At 37.6% G+C, this 13761-nt stretch overlaps 1 protein-coding gene across 2 annotated transcripts; it reads left to right on the top strand.

Annotated features, from left to right (window-relative positions):
* Positions 1-4230: 4230 nt before the first annotated feature.
* LOC146457080 (uncharacterized) lies at positions 4231-12126 on the top strand. Of its 2 annotated transcripts, none has more exons than XM_085092379.1 (5): positions 4231-4345; positions 6875-6951; positions 7899-8082; positions 10215-10318; positions 11824-12126. In XM_085092379.1, the coding sequence occupies exons 2-5, from the start codon at positions 6925-6927 to the stop codon at positions 12043-12045; spliced, it is 537 nt and encodes a 178-aa protein (XP_084948505.1). In that variant the 5' UTR covers positions 4231-4345; positions 6875-6924; the 3' UTR covers positions 12046-12126. The 2 variants fall into 2 exon arrangements, with proteins under 2 accessions (XP_084948505.1, XP_084948506.1); XM_085092380.1 differs by having other exon boundaries at positions 4255-4345; positions 6831-6951.
* Positions 12127-13761: the final 1635 nt, after the last annotated feature.

Below are 13761 nucleotides of genomic sequence, written 5' to 3'. Positions count from 1 at the left end.
TGTGTCATCACCGAGCATAATCTGCTCTTATTTAGTAGAAAGGTTATTTGAAATATTTGAATTGTCACAGGTTCCAAGGCAAAGATAATGTCGACATATTTCCTAAAATGACAGAAATGACAAGGCGCGCTGTTCTTCTGTCACAAAAATCATGAGCTCAGTAAAAAGGACGGCGATTAGATTTGCCCTAAATCCAATTCATATTATTTATTATCAATCCATATCTATGCAACTCTCAATGAAAATAAAAAAAGAGCTTTCAGTGAGTTTATACCGCTGTAAAGAAAAAAATGTCATTGAAATAAAGGGTTCTTTGCCTATCTAATACTTTCATTGCCTTATCGCGGTTTCATTTTTTAGTGTATAGTCGGTGTGCCATCAGAGCAATTTAACTATCTGTAGACTGGGAGGGTGGGGCGAATTCTACGCACGTCACGGTCGACTTTGACCGTTTACACTTTTTTTCTGAATATATGAGCAAACGCCACTAAACCTTGTTATTTTTTCAGATTTTTATCTGGGAAATGTTTGGTGTGGTAGATCAGTTTTAGGGACCGTTCATTTTTTATGAGCATGGGGGGGGGCTGGTGGGATTTAGGGGGGGGGGCACGAGAAAAAAATGGCACTAAAGGGGGGGGGCTACCAAAAAAAATGAGTGAAAGAGGGGGGTCACCAGCAATAATTGGCTAGTAGGGGAAATTGAAAGTGGCTCAACACAGAAACAGATGAAGAAATTGAATATTATTTCAATTTTATTTAATGCGATTTTCCTAACCACTTTTAATTTGTTTTACATACTGAGGTCGAAATCTGCATTTTATATTAACAATTGCAACAACTGAGGAAATGAAGCATATCTGTTGGAAAAGCAATAATGAATATAAACTGAAGTAGACACCTATGTTTGTACAAGTTCAAATTAATATAAAAACGTATCAGTCTCACTATTGAATCATCCTTGGGGGAGTAGTTTTCTACAAAGTGGTTGTACTCTGAACTATATCAATAGATTGTTTAATGTTTTTTTTAATAGTACTCACTTTTATAAAGACTGTTGATTAGTAAATTATTTGAACCCAGGAGTATCAGTAGACTCAGTAGTATGCCTAGTGTGAACATCCAGATTAGTTTTAATAATAGAACTGTTGTTGGTGACTTCAGTTGACGGTAAATCTGAGCCGTAAGCCATCTTCAGAAAAGCTTGTAACTGTCATTTTTAAAAGCAGTACTTTAATATGAATATCTGTGCGTCCGCTGTTTTTTTCTGTTTAATATGACTCGTAATCGTTGATTGGTATGCCTCGATCCGTATTTTGTTAGTCAGATCTGTACGTGTATTAATTGTTTCTACTCGAAGGGGAGTAATTTCACGTTAACCATTTGCTTGATTAATTTTTATAGTTTCTTTGAGAATCTAAATGGAAATTTAGGGTTTGTCGTTGCCGTAAACGTGTTGCTATCTATAAAACGTTTTTTTAAACAAGAGAAATCTTTACCTAAGTAGAGAACGGTAACTTGTTAATAGTACTGTAAAGAAATCACAGTAACAATTACGTTTATCTTTGATATAAACAGTACATAAGTGTTTTGTTAAAGTTAGGAGTATGATTTGTTTCTGGTTGGGCGGGAGGGGGGGGGGGGTCATCAGAAAAAAATAGTTTCTGCTTGGGGGGGGCCATGTGGAAAAAAATTGCATGCTAGGGGGGGTCATACAGTTTCGTAGTGGCAATTAACCAAATCCCACCAGCCCCCCCATGCTCATAAAAAATGAACGGTCCCTTAGTGAATTAGATTAAGCCATTGTAACCAAACATTTCTACAGCAATTGGGCAATTTATATTCCGCTTTCAACGTACAGGGAGATTGTCATGGTCAGCACATGGGCGAGTTTTAATTCAAAATGTACAAGCATTAGGCTAATGTTTTCTTTGATTCGCCAAATTTTATTTCGAAATGGCGTCTACTGCATGAAGAAGGCAATCGTGGCTTCTGAACAGAGAACAATTAATTCTGAAATGGACGTGTTCGTAGAAATGATAAGAAAGATATCACAAAAGGATATTTGGGAAATGAAATTATATTTTGAGTCGCAATACATTAACAATATAATCATGAGGACCTGTCGAAATTCAAATATTTCAGTTATTATCATTCAGCTAAATAAAGGCAGATTATGCTTAGTGGCGTCAGACAAAGTCGTTTAGCAGGCACTTTTTTTGGATACCTTCGAGGTTGGCGGTAAGTCTTATTTACTAGCTATAGCTGCTTATGGTCCTAAAATGTCGATATGTTTACCAAATGTCCAAAATCATAATGTAATGTGTAATGTGTTATAAGAAAGGACGGCTAAGGCTACGAAATGACTTTAGATAAAATATATGTCTTGTTTTTCTTTGCTTTGTTTTGTTTTGTTCTTTTCTAAAACTACTGATCCCTTTAAAACCAATTGAGGTTTCACTTCAGACGGACGGACAATGATTTCGTAACCAAAACCAAAATTTCCCCTAATAGATAGGTTACCAAATTGTCTTACCCATGGTGCTTCGCGCTCCGGAGATCTGACACAAAGAAAGCTTATCACTGGTGTCACGTATATAAAGATGTATTTATTTGAACCTAGTTTAACACATTTGGATTGGTTTCAGGGTTTTAGTCAAGATACTTCAAAATAAGTAAAAAAATCTCTTCTCTTATTTAAGCATAATATTTGTTTTCACTTTCGCTGTCATGCATGAAAACTTGTTGTTTGTTTGTTAACGTTAGTTTCGTTTCACTTCTTCAGGTTTCTTAGGGTTGCTAGTTTGGTATTTTTAAATTGAGGAATTGATCCTGCTAATCTGAAAATAACAATGACTTGGAAAAAAGAAAAGAACGTGTTTACAGCTTTATTGTCCTTTCGATGACCATAGAAACTACATCCACAAATTAGCAAGTCACACGTAAAGTACCTCTTGAGAACAGTAAGCATACAGCCGTAACAAGAAGCAGTAAGCTTTTCAAAAAAGAAGTAATCGAGAAATTTATTTCCCACCAGAAATTGGCACTGATTTGGGAAGGAAATCTACTCGTCTCGCTTAATAAATTTCTCCCCGTAAAGTAACTGAATTCTTTGCAACCTTCCGCGCGGTAATCCCTGACTTGTTTAACCATTACCTGTTTTACGGACACTCGGCATTATCATTATTATTTTTCTTTATGCTAAACTGTTTCCGGCTCATTGCGTAAAAACCATAGACTTGTAAAATGACACTAGTTTACAGAATATGGTGGAAGCGCCGAACATTCATGTCAATGAGAGCGTAGCAAACAGCTAGCTTCAGACAATGGCCTTAACCCGCCTGCTCAAGACTTAACACTAATTTGAAATAAATGGTTGAAAGACTTCTCAAATAAAATTAATTTTATCAGCATTGCGGAAAATATTTTTTTTATACATATATATTTGTAGTGTAATGAATAAATGTTTTATAGTCAGGAGAATTTCCTGGAATCATCCCCAATACTTTAATTTAGTAAGCATGGAGGGTGGAACTTAAACATGACAGGGTAATAAAAAATCCGTTTTGCGCACAAATTCTTTAACAGTTATATATTTTGATAGCGTCGAATACGGTCTGGCTTGAAGCGAGGGAACGTTTACAATCCACCGAACTGGACCTCCTCCTCGTTTTCCATATAAGGTAGTAGCACCACGAAAATTTGCGCGTATCCGCGTGTGTTAAAGAGGTGAATGGTGGCGCAATTTTTTTCTAAAATTAAATTTTTTTGGCTAAAACACATGGATTTCCGTGATTTACCGGGTCTCCATCACCGATTATGGCTCCTGGTGATATTCATAAAACAGGATTACGGATATTTCTCCCAACGGATCCGGAAACAGACTTGGAAACCGTTGCCGGTACGCTCGAAGATATTCTATTACTGTCGTTACAATTTCTATTTTGTATTTCAATAGCCCTTGCTAAGATTTAAATAGGGACCGTCCTTTGATTGATGACACTGCATTCAGACCGTTAAGACAATGGAAACAACGAAGGTTTCAAATAGCCAGAGTCTCCCTCTCTTTCTTCCTTGTAGTAATAGAAGATTCCAAAAAGCTAGTTTGATTTTCATTGACGGGTATAAGTGACAGAAGAACACAGCGTTCAGTCGTCTTATGTCATTTTACCGTAATACCCTGAGATTATGTTTGCAACGTAACCTGCCTTATTATAACATTTTACTGATGACCATTCAACCAAATGAGAGCAGATTCTGCTCGGAGACGAAACCCTCAGATTCAATAAAATCAAAAGTGAACAAAATCGTTTAGCACACACTTTTGTGGGTAACTTCGAAGTTGACGGTAAGTTTTACTTAATAGCTATAGGTTGTGAAAATTCACTTATTCCAAAAATCTCACAAATCGAGGATGACCATGTGTTAGAAAAAGGATAACAAAAGAAATGAATGAGTTAACATTTTTTTGTCTAAAACCAACCGTCCTTTTACAAACAATTGATTACGATTGTACCTGAAATGTATTCTGTAAGTTACCGACATTTTTTATCCCCTGGTTGGGTTTCCAGAAAAACAATGGGCCAGTTACTTAAACAGTCTAACTTAAGCCGCGGCTTAAGACAATCAGTGGGCTTCTAAATCAACCTATAAGTGGTCTCTTTTAATTTAAGTAGATAAATAGTTTTCTAGTCTGGGACACAAGCCTTCTTATTACCATCAGCAACAGACAATGTTTAGATATGATTGTTGGCAAAATTGAAAACGGCTTAGAACGTGGTTTTGTTAAACAGCGTCTAAACTGTCTTTTAATAATTGACCCAATATGTTTAAGTAAGACTTAAAAAAATTCTGATTTAGGTGTTTTCTTCCAAAGCTTTATTTCTCTAACGTTAAGGAATCGATTCCGTTGAAGCTTTAAGGGGCATTGGCGGATACTAAGTTACATCGTATAGATGTCGTTCTATAGGCGGAAAGGAACTTGTGGTGATATATTTTAGTCGCTAAAGCTAGAATACCGTAGGAGCAGTTTTTGTATCCCAGCTTTCAGTGTTCTTACTTAAAGGTCTATTTGCCTGGTATTTAACCACAATTTCTTTTCTGGTGTGAGAGGAATCGTTTGGCAGTTTCAAGACTCCTTGAATCTTATTGGCTTCTAAAGGAGTAAAATTGTGAACCTTAGACTTTGCAGCGTTTGATCTTCTTTTTCGAAGGTTTTTTTGCTTCTGTCATATATATCTTAATACATTACTCAAGTTTTACCTCCGTCGTGCATAAGTTTTGGAATTAAGCATCTTCATAAAATTCGAAGTAAATATCTTGTGAAAATGTTACAGTCCGTGAGCCAGAACACAAGATTTGGCCACCGCTGCCATCTCTGGAAAATGAAATAATTCACATAATCATTTTTGGAAAGGAATACATTCGTAGAATCGGAAAAAATGTGATAGCATTGCTCAAGTTGCTGCTTTCCCTTGATTTATGGCTTCGTTATCATGTGTGCCTATGTTAGGCAGCAGATTAGCATAATCACCCATCTTGAGGATACTAAGACAGAAAATTCAGCTTATACTATGCTGTTTAAACTATTAAAGCACCACCCAGTCAAAGATAAATAAAATTTATATCCATTTGATTATTATTATTATTATTATTATTATTATTATTATTATTATTATTATTATTATTATTATTATTATTATTATTATTATTATTATTATTATTATTATTACTATTAGTATTATTTGGGGGACATGGCCGAGATTTCACTCACTGGCAGGCTATTTTCAAGATAGCTTCGATAAAAGTATTTACCAGTTTGAACACCTTTAGTTGGCAGATTTCACATCAAGCACTTTCAATATAGGTAATCCATTGCTTTAGAACATCATGGATTAAACTATCTAAATAATTACTGTGAGAGCAGTTTGAATTCTTTGAACCACTTTCTCTAATTTCACTGCATACTCTACAATGAGTAGTACAATTCATCAAACCCTAAGACACAACACAATCCATTCATGTAAGAGAGCGAGATCACTTTAGATAAAGATAGGGATGAGGATTAGAATAAATTGAATGGCACTTGGAGTCATCGTTGATGGAGGTGATAGAAATGTCATAAAGACAGTGTCATGGGACCACTTTGCTAATTGTCTAAATCTAGCACGTCCATCGAATCACAATTTAATGAAAGTAACAAAATTTCCCTTAAGCTACCTCTGATCCAATGCTATTACATATTTCCAAACTCTAGAGATCTGCACTTTGCAAGAAAAAAAAGTTTTGAATTATTCCCCCCAGATGGTACCGACCAGTTCCATTTCTTCGTGGACTATTACTTAAGCGATGCAGATGTCGCAAAACTCGACGGTCAGATGCATAATAATTTTTCAGCTACTTATGACCAAGGTCACAATGGATAGCGACTTTACATTATTTAAGTGTGTCTTCCATAAAATTGGTGTAAATGTCATCCTTTATCCCTTCCCCCCGTCTCCCTCCCCTTCCCCATTTTCTGAGGAACAGTGAGCAATACAGCTTATTTTTCTACTTAGTTTGTTTTTTGTGTTTGTTTGTTTGTTTGTTTGTTTTTATATAAAGGGGGTTTGATGAGAATTATTCTGTCATTGATCATTTCGGTGTGTAACTGGGATGGTTTCCTTTACTTAAAAACGTCTTTTAACTGTTAAACTGATCAAAACTGATCGTTCTAGTTAAATAACTCCATCTTTCTTAATTTAACGTTTTGGGAATTTAGTTGTTTGTTTTATTTTATTTTTTCTTTCATAACGTAATCGCCTTGTTTTCTTTTTCTCTGACTTGTTTGTCAGTTTGTCATTTTTGAAAGTTTATCGTTTCTGTATACCACAATCAGAGAGCTTACGAAAGAGTTGCAAGACCGGAGGAACTGATTTAAGCAGCGGCATGAACAAAACCACTGTCAGTTTAATTGTAAGTAAGCATCACTGTTACTTAAAAGTGTAATAGATTAATTTTACTTTCTTACAAAAATGAAAAGGTACATTTGAAATTGCTTAAAGAATGTTACTGAAATCAATTTTTTTAATTATTTAAAGGTTCAAAAACTTTTTTTTTAACATTTGTGATATTGAAAAAATTAAAAAGTTTAAATTTAGAAGGACACCGCCTCTTTTGACCAGGTCCGTTATTTGTTAGATCTAGCAAAGAGACAACACTGGTATGTTGCAGCCTGATATCATTCTTATCCTACTAAAAATAATGTAAAATTCATTCCAATGTTTATATTCTTATTCGTGTGCTTGTCATTATCTCGTGATTCCGGTGCTGTTCTAAAATGTGTTTTATGGTAATGCCCATGCTTATTTTCAGTAGTGAAGAAGATCATTATTAAATGCGCGCGAGTATCAAGATGTCTACCTATGCCACTGCTTGGTTTACACTTACTCAAAAAATAATTTTCTAATGCTCTTACATTTTTATACTAACGCTTGAAAATGGCGCAAGCTACTGAAAACGAGCGATCAATAATACTCATACAGTGTGGAGATGTGCCGAATGGCTCGTGCTAGCGCGATATAACCAATTTCACATGCGGCGCAAGCATATGATAATTATCAACTAAAGGTAGATCATCGTCTTTTCCCCACTATTAGTGCGCTTGTGCTCATTTAGGTGAAACTTCCCCTCGTGCTTTTTCTTATTCATATTTTACTTGTGTCCACTTTTAAGCTTAAGCTTGTAAGCTTAAAGCAATAAATTCAATAAAAAGATATAAATGCTACCTCGTTGTTGCAATAGAGGATTCTGAGCCAATTCTCTCTGACATAGCTGTAAACACACCAATGAACTCTATACATTTCACTGGTCCCATTTCTAAGTCACAATTCCATTGTACAAAGTCTTTTCTTTGTGGAAAGGTTCTCGCCGGGATCGTTGGCGCTGGAATCAGCTTAACAACGGAAACAAGATATTGCCTCAGTTCTGTAATCAGACAAGCTTCGTCTTTTGGTGCAAACCTTATCAGAATCCACGACTGTGATAACACAACGGGGCAATGTAAAGCTTCAGCCACTGGTCAACACACCACTGACAAAAGCGCCGGTAAGTTACACATTCAAGAATAATATTTTTATACCGAGTAATAATTCGTGTATGTCAGGCCTTTGCCGAGGGAGGTCCTCCAACAGCACAGTTCACATGTGTCCTCGCTTTCCAATCGTTCCTGTCCAACATGCAAGTCTTCGAATCATCTACTGCGAGCACTCTTGCGTCGCTTCTATTCTACAGTCCCTTAGGCTGGTTTCCAAAAGATGACGGGGTAGTCACCTAGGTCGAAATTCCGCAAGATATGACCCATAAATCCCATCTTCCTCAGTCGAACCTTCTCGGAGATCTTCTGCAGTCCGCCGCCCCGACCAACGTTTGCCATGTAGTCCTTCCACGAGACGCCCAGGGTCATCCTAAGCACCCTGATGTATGTCCCGTCAAGTCTTGCCTCTTGTTCGCTAAGGAGGGTCCATGCCTCTGTTCCATAGAGAAGGATAGACTCAATGAAGTCCTCGACCTCTTCCAGTTCAGTAACATTGACAATGGGCACTGTGAGCTGAACTGTCGGAGAGCTTCCTATAGCTTATGGAATGTCCTTGAAAATCTCATTCACCCATTAAAATCTCTGTCTGTCTTGGTTGATTTAGGCATCTTCTGAATTCTCTCAGCAAGCTCGATGGCTCTGTAGCAATCACACAGAGCTGCCTTCTTCTCCTTCGCCATTGCTCAACTGTTCTTGCTCTTACCCTTCATGAAGCTGCTCTAGGTTAGTGTACCTATATCTGACCTTGAATCATGCGTAGGTTCTTGGCTGTCTCCGCCTTCCTAAACTGCTTGTAAACCGTCTCCAAAAAGGCCTTTGTAGCCTCCTAGCTTGCCGCCACGAAGCAGCCATAGCAGTTTGCAACTGTCCCTTCGACAGCTTCCATCTGCTCGCATAGCACCTTAAGCCGGTTCCTGGCCTCCACTTCATACCTTTCCTCCATCTATAAGTGTGCTGTCAGGCTGCTACTTATGTACCTTGGCTTCATCTCCACCATTCTCCTCGATGTTCGCAAGCTCAGTCTCGCCCGTGTTGACACCTTTCTCTGATGATGCATCAGAACCGGTGAGATTAAATGACCCATATGCCTCCGAATTCATGACTCTTTCGCGCCACTTTCACCACTCTACGACAGTGGCACCTCATGTTCCCAAGCACACGACTGTCACTTTCATACCGGCAACTACCGTGATTGGTGCCGAAAGAATTTCAATTTCCGACCTATTCTGGTCTTTAATATGGTTGGCACTTTTAATTCCCAGGTCATTTTCAATTGCTTGGCTTAAAGGGTTAATGGGTTTTAGGGTTATCTAGCAGGGCGGCTTCAATGTCAATGCCAGCACAACAATTTTTTCCTTAAGACCGAAAAAAGCTGTTTTTAAACAGTCTCGTTGTTTCATGATAAGGTGGGATACTACATTAGGTGTCACTTCGAACCTGAAAATGACGGCGCGCAAGCACATAACTGCGACACTATGACTTTGCAACGAGTCCCCCGCAAAAAAAGTAGCAGGCCAGCTTTCACTGCCAGTAAAGTCCAGCTTCAAAAAAGGACGCCATAACATTATGAAAGTGCTCAAGTGCAAAAAATCTGCCCCGTGACAATTCAAATGAAAGCTTTGAAGTAACGTCTCAAGATTCTCGTCTCAGTGAATTTTCTTGTTTTTGTGACTGGTGTTAAGCTTACAAGGGAATGGCAGTGAGGTCTTGACTGGAGGAAGTCGAGGCACTTGGGAACCATGCAAGGGGGACGAAATATCCACTAGCATATCCTACTCTGTATGGGTTCAACTGATCTAATAGCAACAACAATAAGCTACTGGTAATGATTCCAAGTTATAAAAGTTTCATAAAGCCCATAAGAACTACAATTGTAATAAGTCTGCCCTATACACAATAAAGGTAAAGAAATTAACTGAAAAAGCAGTGAAGACGGAAACGGAAAATTCAACTAAATACTACCTCATATGACATTTGTGGCGGTTATAATTATCCCTATCGCTTTCAAACAGTTAGCAAATTTCCATTCTTACCTTTCGGTATAATAACTATTTCCTTCCTTCTGTGTTGCCAACTTTATTTTTCAAGAGCTCACTTGTTGGTTGCACTTAGACTATGTTTAATATATGTGCTTTTCTTTTAGTGTTGACCATGAAGAGTACGAATGGAACGGCATGCTTTGAGATAACTCACAATCAAGTCAGATATTCTTTGAAAGTTATTAATCCCACTAACATAGTTTTTGAGGTAAGTAAGCCTGTTTTTAAATGTATAATTGTATCTATAGTCTAGGTAAAGTGTCTCAAACGGCCTAGATAAGATTAGTTTGAAGGGTACGTTTTGAGAAAAGGAGGCTTCAAAGAATTGACGGAAGATTGTAATAATCTACAGACTCCATATTTTCGTGCTAAGTAAAAAACAGGGTGCCTGCATAGCTCCTTAAGTGATGCAGCGTTACATATGTATTAAAGGGGAAGTATCACGAAAATGTGATGTCATTTCAAAACTCAAAAATGTCTGTCTGACAACAGAAACAACAAAACAATTGTCTAGTTTTGTTATAAATTATCACCCCAGTACAATAAAACTATCGATTAGTGCCTCCGGCTAGAGACAGAGAAGGCCGGTGTGGATTGAAACTTGAAAAATGTTAGGCTAATGTTTTTCAAGTTTTCGTATTTTTGTTTCCAAAATGCGCTGGAACAGTGTACGAGGTATTCCGGCTGTCAGGAATTGAGTTGATTTCTCTCCTCTCGTTGTTCTAGAATTATTTTGTAGCAAAGTGAAGGTCTTATTTCACCATTTTTAACAAAAGAGGTCAAAAACACCATGATACTTCCCCTTTAACTAAAGTAACTTCCTGTTCATGCTTCGCTTGGTCATCACCTATCATTGAGGGGAAAATTGAACCAGTCTTAAAAGGTCTGATGAGGCGTAATTCTCTCCTTTTGATTTATGACTTGGCTAGGAATTGGTTTAAAAGGCTCCTGGTGGGAAGAAATCTCTTAAAAAGCATAAGAAGGATCAAGTGTATCATTCATGTGCCATACTCTCTCAATCCATAAAATCCCAGTGAACTTCCCAGTCTGTTGATCCTTAAATAATCAATTATTAATATAGATGACTCAAGTTGTATAAAAACATATAGGGAATGAGGCGTTTGGTACTGAGTTGGATCTGGTTTGATACACCCAGACATTAAGTAAAATTCTTGTTCTATCATGTACCATATTTAATCAAAGAATATTACAATCTTCCTACTTCTATTCAAAACACAATCTCCAATCTCCAATGAAATAGTGTGCACATCAAACAGAGACAAGAACGACTACAAATAAAGTGGCCAAAATATCCTGAAGCTAAAGCCGCTAGTGTTGGATTTCATTTCAGAAACTTAAAAAAAGACCACGACATGTTTACGTTCTCTGTAAAACTTTGAATTTTGGAATTTCAGGTTTCTGTTTTACGGAGAAGAGCAAAGACATGTATCTCAGCGTATAACAAACATGCAGAACCGACGTTTTTCTGAATTAAGAGATTGTTTTCTGCCGCTCTCGTTGGCGTCCTCGTTGCCACTTTTTGAGGTCCGCAGTGACGTAGCGGATAAGCATCTGACATTGTAATATACCTTTGCAAGGGAATTTATTGCGCTAACTGAAAACTATAATATCTGTTCAATTACAGTGAAAGATTCTATTGTGATCATTTTTTAAAGTGACTAATCAATGTCAATTCTAATTTCTTGTTTACAGAAACTACAGGCAGGTGCCGATTGCTCAAATAGCAACTTGTTCACGGTTGTTCGAAAAGACAAACCTGCTGGGAGCTTTGGGCAGTATCGATTGATCAGTGAAAAGCCCGGATTAACAAGTTCAAAATATCTGGCTGCAAAGACCAACTCTCCAACCTCTTCAGAGTTATTTTTAACACATCAAAGTGACGAGCGAAATTTGTTCTTCTTCTTTCGAGCATAAAGGATATCAGAACTAGAAAATACGTTGAGCTGTTCTAAACACGCCGAAATCAGCGTTATTTAATAAAGCCCTCTGCTTTTATTTCTTTATGTTTCATCTATATCATTCACGAAATGAAGCGCCTCCCTACCCACACACCCAATATACCGGGAAATTGCAAGAGTTTAAATAGTCCTGGGTAGTGGAACTCCTGCCTGTGGGCTTGAGTGGAGCTCCAAAGAGTATGTTACTTAAACGACTTGAACCTGACATTCAGTTCAAGATTTTTTTCTGTTTTGGTCTGGGAATAGGCCTCATAAGTTTACCTTCTATCTGAAACTGGATAACATGGCAAACGAGGTAGCTTATCAACGCATTAAAACAAAAATCGGAAAGTGGCCATCCACATAAAAAGTTCGATTTTCCTGCTGCAGATACAAGTTGTGGAGCAAGCAGTTTAGGGCTTACCCAAGGAGAAGTGAATAACGATGTGTCAAGTGAGCTTACATTGAGTCACTTGGGCCAATGACAGGTCCAAAATGGCTTTCCCTTCTGATTCGCAGAATCTCACAGAAGGGATCTTTGGACGTACCATCTATCGTTCAAGTTTGATTCTCATGGCATTTGTATTCAAGACGAAATGGGAGGATTTCGCGGATGCGCCCCCCCCCCCCCCCCCCGCCCCCTCTTCCGCTAGACTCAAAAAGAAGAAAAGAAATGAGTATACAGGCCAAAGAAGACGAAGTAAATCCAGCTCTAGATAGGGTTGACTAGGAAAACAACGACGGGCAAAACCCCTATTGACATGGTCAAAAATTCGCCGCAGCTGCTTAAAAGAGGGTTTTACTTACAATGCTCAAGCTTAAGGCATTGGTTATACCATGCAAACATGGGGAAGTCTATAACTGTGCAGAAATTTACTAAAAGACCACTAAACTAAAACAGAACCTGATGACTTGAACTCACCGTGTCACGTGACCTGTTTCGATTGCTTATTTGGCAAAAAAGAAATCGAAAATAAACTACCACATCAATTAGACCATATAAAATAAATGTGATGGTATATTTCCAGCCTGGTGAATGAATAAGAATGATGCATTATTCTAGAAAGTGACACAGGCATACTCGGACAAGGATTCGTCGGTTCCTTTGACGCCCCAGGATCCAAATGATCTGAGGTCACAAATCCGATTCTTCCAAAAAAAACCCGCATCCTTTGTCCCAGAGGTAGAATGATTCACTGTCGTTTGCATGTAACGTAATTTCTGATAAAATGTATTAATGTAGGACAAACTATTTTCTTTTTCTTTTTAGTATATACCTAACTTAGAGTGGAAATTTTAAATTCTAAACGGTGTGGGGTTATTTCAGCAAGTTCTTTCAGTAAACCATACTTGGCGTTTGTCACGGAAATTTCGGCGTGCACTCAAAACGTGCGTCATCAATACTCGTGCGTGTGCGTGACTTCAAATTCACCCGGCAGCGTCGAAAATCGTACTTTTCTGGCGCGTAGCCATTTTTTTTTTGTTTTGTTTTGTTTTGTTTTTGTTTTGTTTTTTTCGAGACCAACGGATGCCGACTCATTAGCATCAAAACAAGATTTTTCAAGACATTTTATATTAAAAATGCACTTACGATTATCTGGTAAAGCGTAATCTAAAAAAAACTAGTAAAATTAAAATGATCGAAAAGAAGAAGGAGGAAGAGTGAGATAATAATTACAAATACGAAATTACA

This window comes from Pavona decussata, unplaced genomic scaffold (genome assembly GCF_977016875.1).
Source record: "Pavona decussata unplaced genomic scaffold, jaPavDecu1.1 SCAFFOLD_248, whole genome shotgun sequence".
In the NCBI taxonomy this organism is placed as follows: Eukaryota; Metazoa; Cnidaria; class Anthozoa; order Scleractinia; family Agariciidae; genus Pavona; species Pavona decussata.
The sequence above is the reverse complement of the archived record's forward strand: the minus strand, read 5'-3'. Positions and strand labels throughout refer to the sequence as shown.